At 45.1% G+C, this 16,709-nt stretch overlaps 1 protein-coding gene across 1 annotated transcript in view; it reads left to right on the top strand.

Moving 5' to 3' along the window:
* The window catches only part of LOC119962685 (A disintegrin and metalloproteinase with thrombospondin motifs 12-like), a 740,693-nt gene that overhangs the window by 550,091 nt on the left and 173,893 nt on the right, over nucleotides 1-16,709 (top strand). The window contains exon 16 of the mRNA XM_038790610.1: nucleotides 1,863-2,004. Within this exon, the coding sequence (XP_038646538.1) occupies nucleotides 1,863-2,004 (142 nt within the window). The remainder of the gene's footprint in view (nucleotides 1-1,862; nucleotides 2,005-16,709) is intronic.

Here is a 16,709-nt window from a genome sequence, read left to right as displayed (position 1 = left end):
CAAACTGACCCAAAATGACACTTTGGAAATATTTTGGTTGAAACATGCCAATTGTTTTTTTGTTACTGAATTAATAAATTATCTATTTCTTGGCAAGAATTTATATTTTGCTCTGTAAATATTGCAATGTAAATGGGCATTTCAGATGGAAATAATCTTTTATTGTCACAAGTAGGCTTACATTAACACTGCAACGAAGTTGCTGTGAAAAGCCCCCAGTCGCCACATTCTGGTGCCTATTCGGGTACACAGAGGGAGAATTCAGAATGTCCAAATTACCTAATATAAATGCTAAACCAATATAAAACCAAATTACCAATATAAATGCAGTTTAAATGTTTATATTCGCACTGTGTGCTGGTGAGTGTTTGAATTAAAGTTTGGGGTTTGGCAAAGTAAAAGATCTTTTTGTTTTTGAATTTCCAATTTGAGGAAATGCGATAGAATAGCGATTAAAAGGATCGCCTGTGAGAGGAAAATATGTATTGTAACAGCTTACTGAGAGTGACAACACAATCCCATATAGAGGAAGCACACTGGTCTGCATTGGGTAAGCTTCCTCTAAATAACGTCTGTACCTCAAGATAAGGTGAAGAACAACAGGGCAGCACGGTAGCACAGTGGTTAGTACAATGGCTTCACAACACCGGGGTCCCAGGTTGGATTCCCGGCTGGGTCACTGTCTGAGCGGAGTCTGCACGTTCTCCCCGTGTCTGCGTGGGTTTCCTTCAGGTGCTCCGGTTTCCTCCCACTAGTCCCGAAAGACGTGCTGAATTCTCCCTCGGTGTACCCAAACAGGTGCCAGAGTGTGGCGACTAGGGGCTTTTCACAGTAACTTCATTGCAATATAAGCTTACTTGTAACAATAAAGATTATGAAAAAGACAAAATTAATTGGCCTGGTCTCATGCTGCTGGTCATCGGTAATCATTATCTGTGGATGCATGCTCAGCTGCACTGACACATCAGTTCATTCTGCAGGCCCCCACATAAAGGATAGCCACAAATGCAAGGTGCTACAGAGAACATTTGTCAACTGATTCTACACTGTAATATGCATGACTGTTTTCAAACGAGAAAAAGCAAGTGATGAAAATCTGTGCAGAAATTAGGAGGGAGAAAAAGCAGAATCAGAATATAGCTTTGAGGGCAGCACGGTGGCACAGAGGGTTAGCCCTACTGCCTCACGGTGCCGTGGTCCCAGGTTCGATCCCGGCTCTGGGTCACTGCCTGTGTGGAGTTTGCACATTCTCCCCGTGTTTGCGTGGGTTTCATCCCCACAACCCAAAGATGTGCAGGGTAGGTGGATTGGCCACGCTAAAGTGCCCCTTAATTGGAAAAAAATGAATTGGTTACTCTAAATTTATATATTAAAAAAAAAAATTTAATTATAGATTACCCAATTATTATTTTTTTCTATTAAGGGGCAATTTAGCGTGGCCAATCCACCTACTCTGCACATTTTTGGGTTGGGGGGGCGAAACCCACGCAGACACGGGGAGAATGTGCAAATTCCACACGGACAGTGACCCAGAGCCGGGATCGAACCTGGGACCTCAGCGCCGTGAGGCGGTTGTGCTAACCACTAGGCCACCGTGCTGCCCCTCTAAATTTATAAATAATGAAAAAAAAGAATATAGCTTTGAAGTTGCATTACGTTTGATCGAAATCTGAATATTAAGGAGCAGTGCAACTGAATTTTCTGATTCAGGTGAACCTGAATAGACCTGAGTCCAGTCGAGTTCAGAAATGATTCTCGAGTATATCCATGCACCAACACACTAGATATTGCAAGGGGATGATTGCTTTATTTCTGAAATGCTTGACTTGCAATCGTTTTCACAATAAATCTGTAACTTACAGCTATTGTTCCAAGAAACAAACCCTGGAGTACGATACGAGTATACTGTCAAGAAAGACACAGAGAAAGAGAACACAATAGGGCAGCCGGAATTCTTCTGGAAATTCGGAGCTTGGACTGAGTGTAGTGCTCCATGCGGAACAGGTAAAGTAGCTACAATTGGTGTCTTGATATGAATTGTAAAACAGCCTTTGTTCCTCCTGACATAACTGAGCATTCTTTCTTTCTCTGAATGGCATTGTTCCCTGATGGAACAATAGACCTGTGAGCTTAACATCGGTAGTTGGCAAGTTGCTAGAGACCATTATCAAGGATATCCTAGCACAGCATTTGGAAAGCAGTGGTACAATCGGACAAGTCAGCATGGATTTACACAGAATCATAAAATCCCTACAGTGCAGAAGGAAGCCATTCGACCCATCGAGACCACACCTACCCTCTGAAAGAGCACCCTACCAAGGGCCAAACTCCACACTATCCCGTAACCCCACCTAGGGCGAATTTAGCATAGTCAATCCAACTAACTTGCACATCTTTGGACTGTGGGAGGAAACCGGAGCACCCGGAGGAAACCCACGCAGGCATGGGGATAAAGTGCAACTCCACACAATCACCCGAGATCGGAATTCAACCCTGATCCCTGGCACTGTGAGGCAGCAGTGCTAACTACTCTGCCACCGTGCCATCTTACGAAAGAGAAATCATGTTTGACAAATCTACTGGAATTCTTTGAAGATTTAACTACTAGGGTTGACCAGCGAGAACCGGTGGATGGGTTTATTGACACTTTTAGAAGGCTTTCAACAAGGTCTCACATTGCAGATTAATATGAAAAATTAAAGCGCATGTGAATGTGGATAGTGTCTTGAGCTGGTTAGCAGACAGGAAGCGAAAAGTTAGAATAAATGTGTATTTTTCCAATTTGCAGGCAGTGACTAGTGGGGTACAGCAGGGATCGATGCGAGGATCCCATCTGTTCACATTATATATTAATGATTTAGATGAGGGAACTAAATGTGTTATCTCCAGATTTGGAGATGATACAAAGTTGGGTGGGAGGGTGAGCTGTGACAGAAATGCTTCAATGGGATTTGGACAGGCTGAGTGAGTGGGCATATGCATGGTAGATGCAGTATAAAATGGATAAATGTGAGTTTATCCGCTTTGGTAGCAAAAATAGAAAGGCAGATTATTATTTGAATGAGTGTGTCATTTGTTTATGTTAACATGCGGCCTGATGTCTGGGCATGGTGGGAGGATGGGATCGTTGTTACTGTTACGGGGTTTGAGATATTTGTTGTTGGTTATTGATTGTTGTTGGGTGTAAATTCGGGAGACAAATTGTGAAAAAGGAGAATAAAAATATTTTTTTTTAAATAAAAATTATTTGAATGAGTGTAACTTGAGAGAAGCAGATATTCACTTGGTGGCCTAGTGCATCAGTTGCTGAAATTAACCACGCAGCTACAGCAGGTAGTAAAGAAAGCAAATGATGTGTTGGCCTTCATAGTGAGAGGATTTGAGTATAGGAATAGGGATGTTTTACTGCGATAGGGCATTGATGAGGCCATACCTGGAGTATTGTGTGCAGTTTTGGCATCCTTATCTGAGGAAGGATGTTCTTGCTATGGAGGGAGTGCAGCGAAGGTTTACCAGGCTGATTCCTGGGATGGCAGGACTGTCATATGAGGAGAGATTAAGTCAGTTAAGTTTATATTCATTGGAGTTTAGAAGAGTGAGAGGGGATCTCATAGAAGCTTATAAAATTCTAACAGGATTAGACAGGTTAGATTCAAAAAGAATGTTCCCGATGGTGGGGGAGCCCAGAGCGAGGGGTTATAGTTTGAGAATATGGCGTAAACTTTTTAGAACTGAGGTGAAGAGAAATTTCTTCACTCAGAGAGTGGTGAACCTTTGGGATTCATGACCACAGAAAGTAGTTGAGGCGAAATGTTGTGGAATTTCAAGAAATAATTAGTTATAGCTCTTGGGGCCAAAGGAATCAAAGTATATGGGGGACGGCGAGGTCAGGGTATTGAACTTGATGATCAGCCATGATCATAATGAATAGGAGCAGGCTCGAAGAGCCGAATGGCCTACTCCTGCTTCTATTTTCTATGTATGGTTACCTATCCAACTCATTGATACTCATTTACATTCACTTACATGCTCCCGCTGACACGCGGTTGAGGGCCTAGATCCCGCTGCCAACAGGCGGTGAGAGCATCACATTCAAATCAGCGTCCGGCGTTGATCCCAATTCTGCCCTGACATTCGATTCTCCGTCCCATCTAGGAATGTGATCCGGGCTTCCCGCAACGGAGAATCCCGGTTATTATCTCCTTATGTGTCATAATTAGTTTGCAGAGCTTGGGTGAAGCGTGTTGGGATATTTTATTATGTTAATGGTGCTTTATTAATATAGGTTGTTGCTGGTGCTCAAAGTAAGTTGGAGAATGTGGTCACAATTTAACCTGCATCTGACGCTTTGTTTTGCCGTTTCTTTTTTATCCCACCTCTTCGGCTTTTGTTTCTTTACTGCTTTCCTTTAGGATGGTGGTGCAATGGTAAATTACTATAAGCATGGTGGGAAGGTGGGCCTTGATTTAACATTTCATCCAAAGAATGGCACCCCAAAACAGCACACCATCTCCTTGGTGCTGCACCAAAATGCTTGGATGGTAAAGTGGGGCTCATACAACATAATAATAATAACCTTTTATTGTCACAGGTATGAAGTTACTGTGAAAAGCCCCGAGTTGCCACATTCCCGCGCCTGTTCGGGTAAGCTGGTACGGGATTTGAACCCGCGCTGCTGGCCTTGTTCCGCATCACAAACCAGCTGTCTAGCCCACTGAGCTAAACCAGCCCATTATCCCCTCCTTCAGAGTACGAATGCCACAGCTGAGCCAAAGCTGGTGGGTTAGATCACAGATCACAACTTACACGAGATGCTGCAGGTACTTAAAAGAAGGAACCCCAAAGTTGTGCAGCAGATTTAAAATAAAAGATTGGTAATTCCATGGTAGCATAGGTGAGTCAGCATAAGACCGAGATGAGGAGAATCGTTTTTACTGAGGGGGTTGTGAATATTTGGAATTCTGTCTCCCAAAGAGCTGTGAAAGTTCAGTATTTGAATATGTTTAAAGCAGAGACTCAGATTTCTAAATGCGAATGATATAAAGGGATATGGGGATAGTGCGGGGGAAAGGCATTGAAGTGAATGCTCAGCCATGAGTATATTGAACAGCAGAGCAGGATCGATAGGCTGAAAGGCCTGCTTCACCTCCGTTCCATATGTAGATATAGAGCTGGATTCTCCGATTGTGAGGGTATGTCCTCACGCTGGCGTTTTACGACCAGAAATTCGGTGTAAAACAGCAACCAAGCCTCCATTTGGCTGGCGGCTAGAGCTGAGCAATGTAGAGCACCCAGCTCTAGTTGCTGATACGGGCCAGAGAATTGGCAGATCCCTGGCCGCGCATGGCGCCGGCCGCTCGTGGACCCGTCCTGTGAAATAGAGCCCCCTTTTGGCCGGCTCACCCATCCTGAATTACACCCCAACAGTGACCCCAGTCCCTGAGATAGTCCCCCCTGCCCGCAGATTGGCCCTTCCCCGACTGAGGCGGCGCTGGACTGAGTCCGCAGCCGCCACACCACGTTCCCGATAGATGATAGCACACACGACTGACGGCTTTGGGAACTCAGCTGGTTTGAGGTGGAGCATGGGGTGTGGGCCTCAGGCAGCATTCTGAGGCCGTCGGTATGGTGCACGGCGTACTCTATGAGTACATTTCGTTGGAGGGGGCGGAGCATCGCGTAAGCGACGCCGCCCCCGATTTGGTCATAAATGGGTATTCTCCGGCTGATTGACGAATGCGATTTTGGCTTCGGCGACTGGAGAATCCCAGCCAGAGCGTGAAATTCTCCCTTTGGGAGACTATGGGCGGGATTCTCCGTTTCCCAAAACTGATTTTGTAATCGCCGATCGGGCGGAGAATCAATTTTGACAACCGAATCGGGGCGGTGCCTGTTTTACACAGGTTGCACCTGCTCCGCCCCACTCCAAAACGGTATCATCGCAGCATGGCGCGTCGTTGGAATGGCCTCACGACGTCACCTGAAGGCCCTCCCCAGATGCTGCGCAGTTCCTGACCGCGCGGTTGACATGTGGTCTCAGTGGTCGGGAACCCGGCATGGCAGCTGCTGACTGTGTCCAGCACTGCCACAGTTGGGCAGGAGCCATGCTGTTGGCTGGGGAGGCATTGGTGAGGCCTGGGGGGAATGGTGGGGGGGTGGCCAGGGGGTGTCCAGAGGGGAACCATCTGGCAGTTGGGGTCTGCGCGTGGCCGGCGCCATGTTGTACAGCCCGACCACTGCAGGTCGTCGCCGTGCACATGTGGCGGCCATGGACCCAGCAATTCTCCGGCCGTTTATTTTGTGGAGGCGATGCATTTTACGTGGCACGGCTGCGCGCCCTTCATCGGTCGGAGGATCGCTGCTGAGGCGGCACCGATTGTTCCCATGTAAAACGCCATGGATCCTCTGGACAGAGCCTGAAAATCGGAGAATTCAGCCCCATATTCTTCCACCGGGTTGAGTCACTCCTGATCTCCTTTGGCGTCAGGATCGGAACCCAGGAGCAATTCCCTCTCCCTTCACATGCTAATGTTTACATGATGGGGAGCTCCCGGAATTCCTTTCCATTTTGAGTGGGCAGCCAATTACTGAGGTCCGGTAGCAGGTCCCCCGCATCCCCAACAATGTAAATCCTGCCCCTCGCCCGCTGATAGGGACATCCTCTCCCTCCCACCACGTGAAGTTCAGAGCATGTTCTGGACGCCTGTAGTATCTATGAGTGTGTTGATGTTCTGTGATTTCAGGACATGCATCTTGGCTTCCCTTCTCATGGTCCTGATTTAATCAATTCCCTTACTTAGCATGTTTTAATATAATTAATGGCAGTACTCTGTAGTTTCCAGACCAGCTTTGAACTTGGTGTATAGTTACCATGTTAAACATACTGAGACTTGGCGTTCTCTATTTATTTTGAAAGTATATAACTTGAATTAACAATTAATAATTGCTTATTGTCATAAGTAGGCTTCAATGGAGTTACTGTGAAAGGCCCCTAGTCGCCACATTCCGGCACCTGTTCAGGGAGGCTGGAACAGGAATTGAACTTGCACTGCTGGTCTTGTATTTCAGTACAAGCCAGCTGTCTGAGCCCACTGTGCTAAACAAGCCCCTGCAATTACTGCAATTATAGATCAATTGAAGCTTCTATCACATGTAGTGAAAATTCAAACTCTTCCAAAGAGAAAGATACGTCAAAGGACTGTCCACGGAAGGTTTTTCATAGAGTCAGAGAGCCATTGTGGCATAGAAGGAGACAATTTAGTCCATTAAGCCCACACTGGCTCTCTGTAGAACAATGCAGTTAGTAACATTTCCCTACTCTAGACCTGAAGCCCTGCAGGTTTATTTTCCTCAGTTTCTTTTCAAATCATTGATCATCTCAGATTCCAGCACCCTTATAGGCAGCGACTTCCAGGTCACATATGGATTTCTTCTCTAGTGCAAAAAAAAAATGAGCTGGTTTAGCTCAGTGGGCTAGACAGCTGGTTTGTGATGCCGAGTAAGGCCAGCAGTGCGGGTTCATTTCCCGTACCAGCTTACCCGAACAGGTGCTGGAATGTGGCGACTCGGGACTTTTCACAGTAACTTCATACTTGTGACAATAAAAAGGTTATTATTATTATCTAGCATGCTCATTCCTTTGCGCACCTAGTTCCTTTTCACTATTTAAATGTGATGGCCTCCATGCCGCTGCCAATTTAGCGTAAACACTCCCTGTTTGGATCGTCACAAGACAAGTAAATGACTCATCGGACAGATCCCTTTTCATCTTATTACTGTAATAGCTTCTGATACACTGAGCCCAAATATTGCAATTCTGGAAAGAAACTGCATGTGAAAAAGAGTCCGAGAAGTCAAGTCAATGATCTTTGGCTCACAACTTGACAAATAATACAAGCGTTCACTGTTAGATCTGATAGAAATGCGATGCTTGGAAGCTGCTTTTCAGTAAGCTCTGAGTGGGTAATAGGATCACTTGTAGAATTGCTTTTTCTGAACCCAGCTCTATCACAATATAACTCATTCAGAATTGTTCGAAGCACATGTGCCAAACTATGTGCCTCGAAGCTGACAATGCACTTTTCTGTCTGCATGTCAGCCTCTGAGCATCTTACCAAAAAAGATAGGGGCCTCACGGTAGCATGGTGGTTAGCATCAATGCTTCACAGCTCCAGGGTCCCAGGTTCGATTCCTGGCTGGGTCACTGTCTGTGTGGAGTCTGCACGTCCTCCCCGTGTGTGCGTGGGTTTCCTCCGGGTGCTCCGGTTTCCTCCCACAGTCCAAAGATGTGCGGGTTAGGTGGATTGGCCATGCTAAATTGCCCGTAGTGTAAGGTTAATGGGGGGATTGTTGGGTTACGGGTATACGGGTTACATGGGTTGAAGTAGGGTGATCATTGCTCGGCACAACATCGAGGGCCGAAGGGCCTGTTCTGTGCTGTACTGTTCTATATCTATGACAGCATTAACCAGTCAGATCATTTGTAAGTTGGAACAGAAACGGAAAATGCTGTAAATACTCAGTGGTCCGGCTGGATCTGAGAAACAGGCAGGATTCTTGTTTTGGAGTTGGGACCATTCCTGAGGTCCAGGCCTGGGAGCGAGTCCTGGCCCCACATTGTGTGGGCATGACATACACAATACAATTTTGCAGGATTGGCCAATCACTGGCCAGAGAGTGCTCTCGTCCCCGACTTATAAATGGTTCAGGTAAACTAGGTAAAAGGTCACAGAATATATAGTGCAGAAATGAAATGAAATTAAATGAAAAGCGCTTATTGTCACAAGTAGGCGTCAAATGAAGTTACTCGTCGCCACATTCCAGCGCCTGTTTGGGAAGACTGGTATGGGAATTGAACCGTGCTGCTGGCCTGCCTTGGTCTGCTTTAAAAGCCAGCTATTTAGCCCTGTGCTAAACCAGCCCAGAAGGAGGCCATTCGGCCCATCGAGTCTGCACAGACCCACATAAGCCCTCACTTCCACCCTATCCCCGTAACCCAGTAACCCCTCCTAACCTTTTTGGACACTGAGGACAATTTAGCATGGCCAATCCACCTAACCTGCACGTCTTTGGACTGTGTGAGGAAACCGGAGCACCCGGAGGAAACCCACACAGACACGGGGAGAACGTGCAGACTCCGCACAGAGAGTGACTCAGCGGGGAATCGGACCTGGGGCCCTGGCGCTGTGAAGCCACAGTGCTATCCACTTGTGCTGCCGTGCTGCCTGGTAGGTGTTCTGGCAGATGTAGCCATTTGCATTGTCAAAGATTTTAAAAGTCCTGAGTAGATGCCTCTATCTTGAGGCACCCTCTTTCTCCCACACCTGCAACAGCAGGGTAGAGGGGGGCCTGTAGGAAGCCTAGCAGCATTTAAAGAGCTGAAATCTGCCAATGATCTGTTAGTCAGAAGTAAAATTTCAGTTTATTAGTATGTGATGCAAGTGAACTTCAGAGTTTGAGGCACAAAGCCAGTCATCAAGTGCATTAAAAAAAAGTGAATGACTTGTTTTTCATACTTTTCTTTTTTTTAAAATAAATTTAGAGTACCCAATAATTTTTTCTAATTAAGGGGCAATTTAGCGTGGCCAATCCACCTAACCTGCACATCTTTGGGTTGTGGGGGCAAAACCCACGCAGACACGGGGAGAATGTGCAAACTCCACATAGACAGTGACCCAGGGCCAGGATTTGAACCCAGGTTATCAGCGCCGTATGCAGCAATGCTAACCACTGTGCCACCGTGCTGCCCCATTGTTTTTCATACTTGTGTACCTTTGACAAATACTTTACATGGAGTGAATAACCTGCAGTATATGAACATAATCAGTTCATAAATGGATTAGCCTTCCCACAAACAGTTCTGAGAAAAATAACCAGTGAATTTTGTTTTTAATAGTATTAATAGCTAAGGGAAGAACAGTGGAAAAACTTCTTCAAAGAGATCCATTATGTTTTTTGATGAATCACCAGAAAAAATGGGAGATTAGTTTAAAGCTTTATCTGAAGGAATGCACGCTCACAAATGAAGTTTAAAAAAAAAACACATTCATGGGATGTAAATATCACGGACAAGGCCAGCATTTATTGACCATCCTACTTGTCCTTGAGTAGGTGGCAAGGAAAGCAGTGGGTCAAAAAGCAGCTAAGCATATTGTTTATCTTTTCCTTCACTCTTGAATGCATCTCAATTATTCTGCTTTGATGCCACAATGTTTATAAACACTTTTGCTATGATTGACAGCTCCTTGCCACATCAAAAGCAGCCAAGTGCTTTCTGCTGTGAGATAAGAGGAAATGCAGCCACTTAGTTCCTCTAATTAGGTAGTCTCTGTGGGGGTTCCATTATTAGGGGATCCTTGTGGGGGGTCCCACTTTTAAGGGGATCCTCCTGTTAAGGGGGTCCTTGGGAGAGTACCTCTATTTAGGAGGATCCCTTGGGAGGGGAAGGGTTTTGGGGGGGTGTCTGGTAGAGGAGAGTTGGGCAGGTCGTGCATTGTTGCCAGAGGGCTGGAGAATAGGCTGCTGAGACCAATAAGTCATTAAGACTCATTTGCAATCATTTACATCCTCCCACTGGTGCGCAGCCGCGAATCCCAATCCCGATCACCAGCGGGTGGGGTCGAAGTATCAGAAACGGATCAGCGCCCAGCGGCGATCCCGATTTTCGGCTGATGCTTGATTCTCCGTCCCATCGGGAAACACGCTTTGTGCGTCCTGGGGTGGAGAGTTCACCCCCTTGTTTCTGATTCACATTCGGCTCGAATTTTTAAACAGGCTGTTGTCTTGCGCTGCTTCAAGCACACAAGCTTCGCTGCAGTATCTTTTCTGGCATGTTGGCAGTGTATCATTGTTAGACTTCCATACAAGTATTAAAAAGAATTTCCAGCAACGAAACAGACCATTCATCCCAATGGGTCCATGGCATCACGCTCCACACAAACCTCCTCCCACCCCTCTTCATCTACCCACAGCAACATATCCTGCTTTCTCCCTCATGAATTCATCTAATTTCCTCTTAACTTGTTTTGGATTTTTTTTGGGGGGTGGAATTTAACGTCATTGCTAGTTATCATCAGTTAAACCACTTTGCCTGGGCATTAGTAGAATCCTATCTCAGCTTATCAGAAAATAGAGTGGAAAACGACCAATTTCAGAGTTGGACTGCATCGGGGAGTCTGGCAACATTTTGGAAACAACAATTTTCTGATGTGGTATTTAAAATCCTGGACATGGCAGTCCCAGTAGATGAGGCAAACAGCATGATGTAAGTAAGGAAAGAGTGGTAAAACCATGGGAAAGTGCTCTCTGTGTGCACCAAACAACATTCCCGAGCACAAATCAGTGTGCCGGTGACAAAATTAGTATGAAAGAAGGGTAGCTTAAATCAGTGTAGTGCAAAGTTGCAAAATGTTAATTTTCAACTTGAAATTTGATGTTAACATCGTTTACGTAATTTTTAAAAATCTATTTGTTGATGGGTACTATTGGCAAAGCCTACATTAATTGTCCATCCCTAATCAGGTGGGGACCTCAAAAGAAGAGATGATTCAGGCACACAAGTGAAAAGTAGGGGAAATAAATCCAGAAATCCCTGGATGACATCGGAGATATAATTAAGATAAAGAAGAAAAAGTTTTCTTTTGACAGGTGCCTGGTAGAAGGTACAATTGAAAACCAAGCTCAATATAGAAAGTTCAGAGAGTTGAAGAAGCAAATAAGAGAAGCAAATTGAAAAAAACTGGCAGGCAACATAAAAAGGAATTCCAAAGTTTTTTCCAGGCATGTAAGTAGTAAAAGGGCGGTAAAAAAGGAGTAGAATCTATTAGATACCAATAAGTGGATTTGCACATCGATGCCGAGGCCATAGCTGAGGCACTAAATTAATACTTTGCATCTTTCTTTATGAAGGAAGAAGATGCTACCCACAGGCCATGGAAAAAGATAAGACAGTTCAGATATGAGATAGGTTGAAAATGAAAAAGGAGGAGGTATTGGATACCTTATTTATACTTAAATTGACAAAGATACTGAGGGAAGTAACAATGGAATCTGCAAGGGCACTGGCCATAATTTTCCAGTCTTTGACTCAGGCATGTTGCTAGAGGACGGAAGAATTGCAAACCTCACATCTTGTTCAAAAAAGGGTGTAAAGATAACCGAAAACCACAGGCCTTTGATAGTGGTAAATCTCTAGAAGCAATCATTCTAGAAAAAATGAATAGCCACATGGACAAATCTAGGTTAAGAACGGAAAGCCAGCATGGATTTCTTAATGAAAAATCATGGGTGGGTTTCTCCGTCAAGCCAGCCCCGTTTTCCAGCGTGGTAAGCCCCCACTGGCAGCTGGATTCTCCATTCCCACAGCCGTCCATTGGGTTTTCCCACTGTGGCCACCCCATGCCGCCATGAAACCCACGGGCGTGGGTGCGCTGCTGGTGAAGCGCTGGACCCGCCGATGGAGAATCTCGCAGTTTGCTGGAGCTTTTTCAAGAGGTAACAGAGGGTTGATGAGAGGAATACTGTTGATGTGATGTACATGGACTTCCAAAAGGCAGTTGATACACAACAGACCTATGAGCAAAGTTATAGCTCATGGAATAAAATGAATAATAATAACATGGATAGAAAATTGGCCGAGTGACATTAAACAGAGTGTAGCGGTGAATGGGTGTTTCTCTTGCTGGAGGAAGGTTTGTCGTGGAGTTTCTCAGGGAGTGTGGGGATTGCTGCTTTTCTTGCTGTGCAGTAATGACTTAGACCTTGATGCACAGGGCGCAATTTCACAGTTATGGATGGTACAAAATTTGGAAGCACTGTAAACTGTGAGGAGAATAGTATAGAACTTCAAATGAACATAGACAGCTTGGTGGAACTGGCTGACGGGTTGCAGGTAAAGTTCACTGCAGAGACATGTGAGGCGATTCATTTCTGGAGGAAGAGCATGAAGAGACAAGATTACAAATCTCAAGAGGGTGCAGGAGCAGAGGGACCTGGGTGTATAAGTCATTAAAGATGACAAGGCAGTTTGATAGAATAGTGAGTAAAGCATTAACTTTATGAACATAAGAACTAGGAGCAGGGGTAGGCCATCTGGCCCTACGAGCCTGCTCCCCCATTCAATGAGATCATGGCTGATCTTTTGTGGACTCAGCTCCACTTTCCCGCCTAAACACCACAACCCTTTTTTCCTTTATTCTTCAAAAAACTATCTACCTTTATCTTGAAAACAATCTTTAATGAAGGAGCCTCAACTGCTTCACTGGGCAGGGAATTCCATAGATTCACAACCCTTTGGGTGAAGAATTTCCTTCTAAACTCATTCGGAAATCTACTTTCCCTTATTTTGAGGCTATGCCCCCTAGTTCTGCTTTCTCCCGCCAGTGCTTTCACCCAACCTGCCCGCATTTATCCTATCTATTCTGTTCATAATTTTATACGTTTGTATAAGATTCCCCCCCCCCCAAGCATCCTTCTAAATTCTAAAAAGCACAGTCCCAGTCAACTCAACCTCTCCTTGTAATCCAACCCCCTCAACTCTGGGATTAACCTAGTGAATCTCCTCTGCACACCGTCCAGCGCCAATATGCCCTTTCTCAGGCAAGGAGACCAAAACTGAACACAATACTCCAGGTGTAGTCTCACTAACACCATGTTATTACAGTTTCAGCATAACCTCCCTAGTCTTAAACTCCATCCCTCTCGCAACGAAGGAGAAAACTCCATTTGCCTTCTTAATCAGGTTTAGATAAAGGATCTGGATCGGCACAGGCTGGGAGGGCCGAAGGGCCTGTTCCTGTGCTGTAATTTTCTTTGTAAGAAGTCTTACAACACCAGGTTAAAGTCCAACAGGTTTGTTTCAAACACGAGCTTTCGGAGCACGGCTCCTTCTTCACCTGAAGAAGGAGCCGTGCTCCGAAAGCTCGTGTTTGAAACAAACCTGTTGGACTTTAACCTGGTGTTGTAAGACTTCTTACTGTGCTCACCCCAGTCCAACGCCGGCATCTCCACATCGTAATTTTCTTTGTTCTTTTTTTCTAATCACCTGTTGCACCTGTAAACCAACTTTTTGTGACTCATGCACGAGGATACCCAGGCCCCTCTGCACATTTAATAATCCCTTTTGCTATTATTCCCACCAAAATGGATAACCTCACATTTGTCAACATTGTATTCCATCTGCCAGACTCTAGCCCATTCACTCAAACTACCCAAATCCCCATGCAGACTTCCAGTATTCTCGACACGTTTTGATTTACCACTCACCTTAGTGTCGTTTGCAAACTTGGACACATTGCAATCGGTCCCCAACTCCAAATCATCTATGTAAATTGTGAACAATTGTGGGCCCAACACTGATCCCTGAGGGACACCGTTAGCTACTGATTGCCAGCCAGAGAAACACCCATTAATCCCCACTCTTTGCTTTCTATTAATTAACCAATCCTCTATCCTGGTTTAGCTCATTAGCTGGTTTAGCTCATTGGGCTAAATTGCTGGCTTTTAAAGCAGACCAAGCAGACCAGCAGCACGGTTCGATTCCTGTACGAGCCTCCCCGGACAGGCGCCGGAATGTGGCGACTAGGGGCTTTTCACAGTAACTTCATTGAAGCCTGCTCATGACAATAAGCGATTTTCATTTCATTTTTTTCATTTCTATCCATGCTACTACTTTACCCTTAATGCCATGCAACTTTATCTTATGCAGCAACCTTTTGTGTGGCACCTTGTAAAAAGCTTTCTGGAAATCCAGATATACCACATCCATTGGTTCCCCGTTGTCTACTGCACTGGTAATGTCCTCAAAGAATTCCACTAAATTGGTTAGGCACGATCTGCTCTTTATGAACCCATGCTGCGTCTGCCCAATGGGACAATTTCCATCCAGATGCCTCGCTATTTCTTCCTTGTTGATAGATTCCAGCATCTTCCCTACTACCCAAGTTAAGCTATAATTACCTGCTTTCTGCCTACCTCCTTTTTTATACAGTGGTGTCATGTTTGCTAATTTACAATCCGCCGGGACCACCCCAGATTCTAGTGAATTTTGGTAAATTATCACTTCTGCATTTGCAATTTCCCTAGCCATCTCTTTTAGCATTCTGAGTTCCATCAGGGCCAGGAGACTTGTCTACCTTTAGCCCTATTAGCTTGCCCATCACTACCTCCTTAGTGATAACAATCGTCTCCAGGTCCTCACCTGTCATAGCCTCATTTCCTGGACTTTATTACTAGGAGCATAGAGTACATGAGCAAGGAAGTTAGGTCTTTTTATATAACTCACTATTTCAACCTCCTTTGTATTTCTGGGCACCTCACTTTAGGAAAGATGTGAAAGTATTTGAGAATGCAGAAAAGTTTCCCGAAAATGGTTCCAGGAAAAAGGAACTTCAGTTATAAAGATAGATTGAAAAAGGTAGGCGGTTTAAAAAAATGTTGAGAAGAGATCTGACAGAGATGTTCAAAATCATGAGAGCCTGGACAGAGCTGATAGGGAGAATCTGTTCCCACTTGGACAAGGATCAATTAGTAAAAGAAGTGGTATGAGGAGAAACCTTGTTAATGTACCGAGTGATTAGGATTTGGAAAGCTCTGCCTGAGTTTGTGGTGGAGGCAGATTCGCAGCATTCAAAAGGGAAGTAAACTTATATCTGAAAATGGAGAATGTGCCATGTTACAGGGAGAAGACGGGGGAATGCTACTAGGTGAGGCATGATGGGCCAAATGGTCTCCTTCTGTGCTGTAACAATTCTGTGATTCTGTGAATTGCTCTTGAGAAAGTGGGTGACCAGATTGATTCCTGGGATGGCAGGACTGGCGTACAAGGAAAGATTGAATCGGTTAGGATTGTATCCACTGGAGTTCAGAAGAATGAGGAAGGAATCTCATAGAAACCTATAAAATTCAAAGGGGCAGGGCAGGGTAGATGCAGGAAGGATTGTCCCTGATGTTGGTCTTCACCCAGAGATTGGTGAACCTGTGGAATTCGTTATCACAGGAAGTAATTGTGACCAAATCAGTATGCAGTTTCAAGAAGCAGTTAGATATAGCACTTGGAGCAAAGGGGATCAAAGAATATGGGGGAAAGCGGGTTAAGGCTATTGAGTTGGATGATCAGCAGTGATCATAATGAACGGCGGAGTGGGCTTGAAGGGCCGAATGGCCTCCACCTACTCCTATTTTTCCTATATTTTCTATCTGAACCACCTTATTGAACTGCAGTCCACTTCATTGGCCGGGGCATTGAGTCTAAGAATTGGCAAGTCATGTTGCAGCTGTATCACCTTAGGAAGGCCACACTTGGAGTATAATATTCAATTCTGGTCGCCACACTACCAGAAGGGTGTGGAGGCTTTAGAGAGGGTGCAGAAGAGATTTACCAGGATGTTGCCTGGTATGGAGGGCATTAGCTATGAGAAGCGGTTGAATAAACTCGGTTTGTTCTCACTGGAACAACGGAGGTTGAGGGGTGACCTGTTAGAGGTTTACAAAATTATGAGGGGCATGGACAGGGTGGATAGTCAGAAGTTTTTTCCCAGGGTGGAAAAGTCAATTACTAGGGGGCATAGGTTTAAGGTGCAAGGGTCAAAGTTTAGAGCAGATGTGCGAGGAAAGTTTTTTTACACAGAGGGTAGTGGGTGCCTGGAACTCGCTGCCGGAGGAGGTGATGGAAGCAGGGAATATAGTAAACGTTTAAAGGGCACCTTGACAAA

The sequence above is a fragment of the Scyliorhinus canicula genome, chromosome 3 (assembly GCF_902713615.1).
Source record: "Scyliorhinus canicula chromosome 3, sScyCan1.1, whole genome shotgun sequence".
Lineage (NCBI taxonomy): Eukaryota > Metazoa > Chordata > Chondrichthyes > Carcharhiniformes > Scyliorhinidae > Scyliorhinus > Scyliorhinus canicula.
Note: the sequence above shows the minus strand (reverse complement) of the source record. Positions and strands in the feature narration are given on the sequence as shown.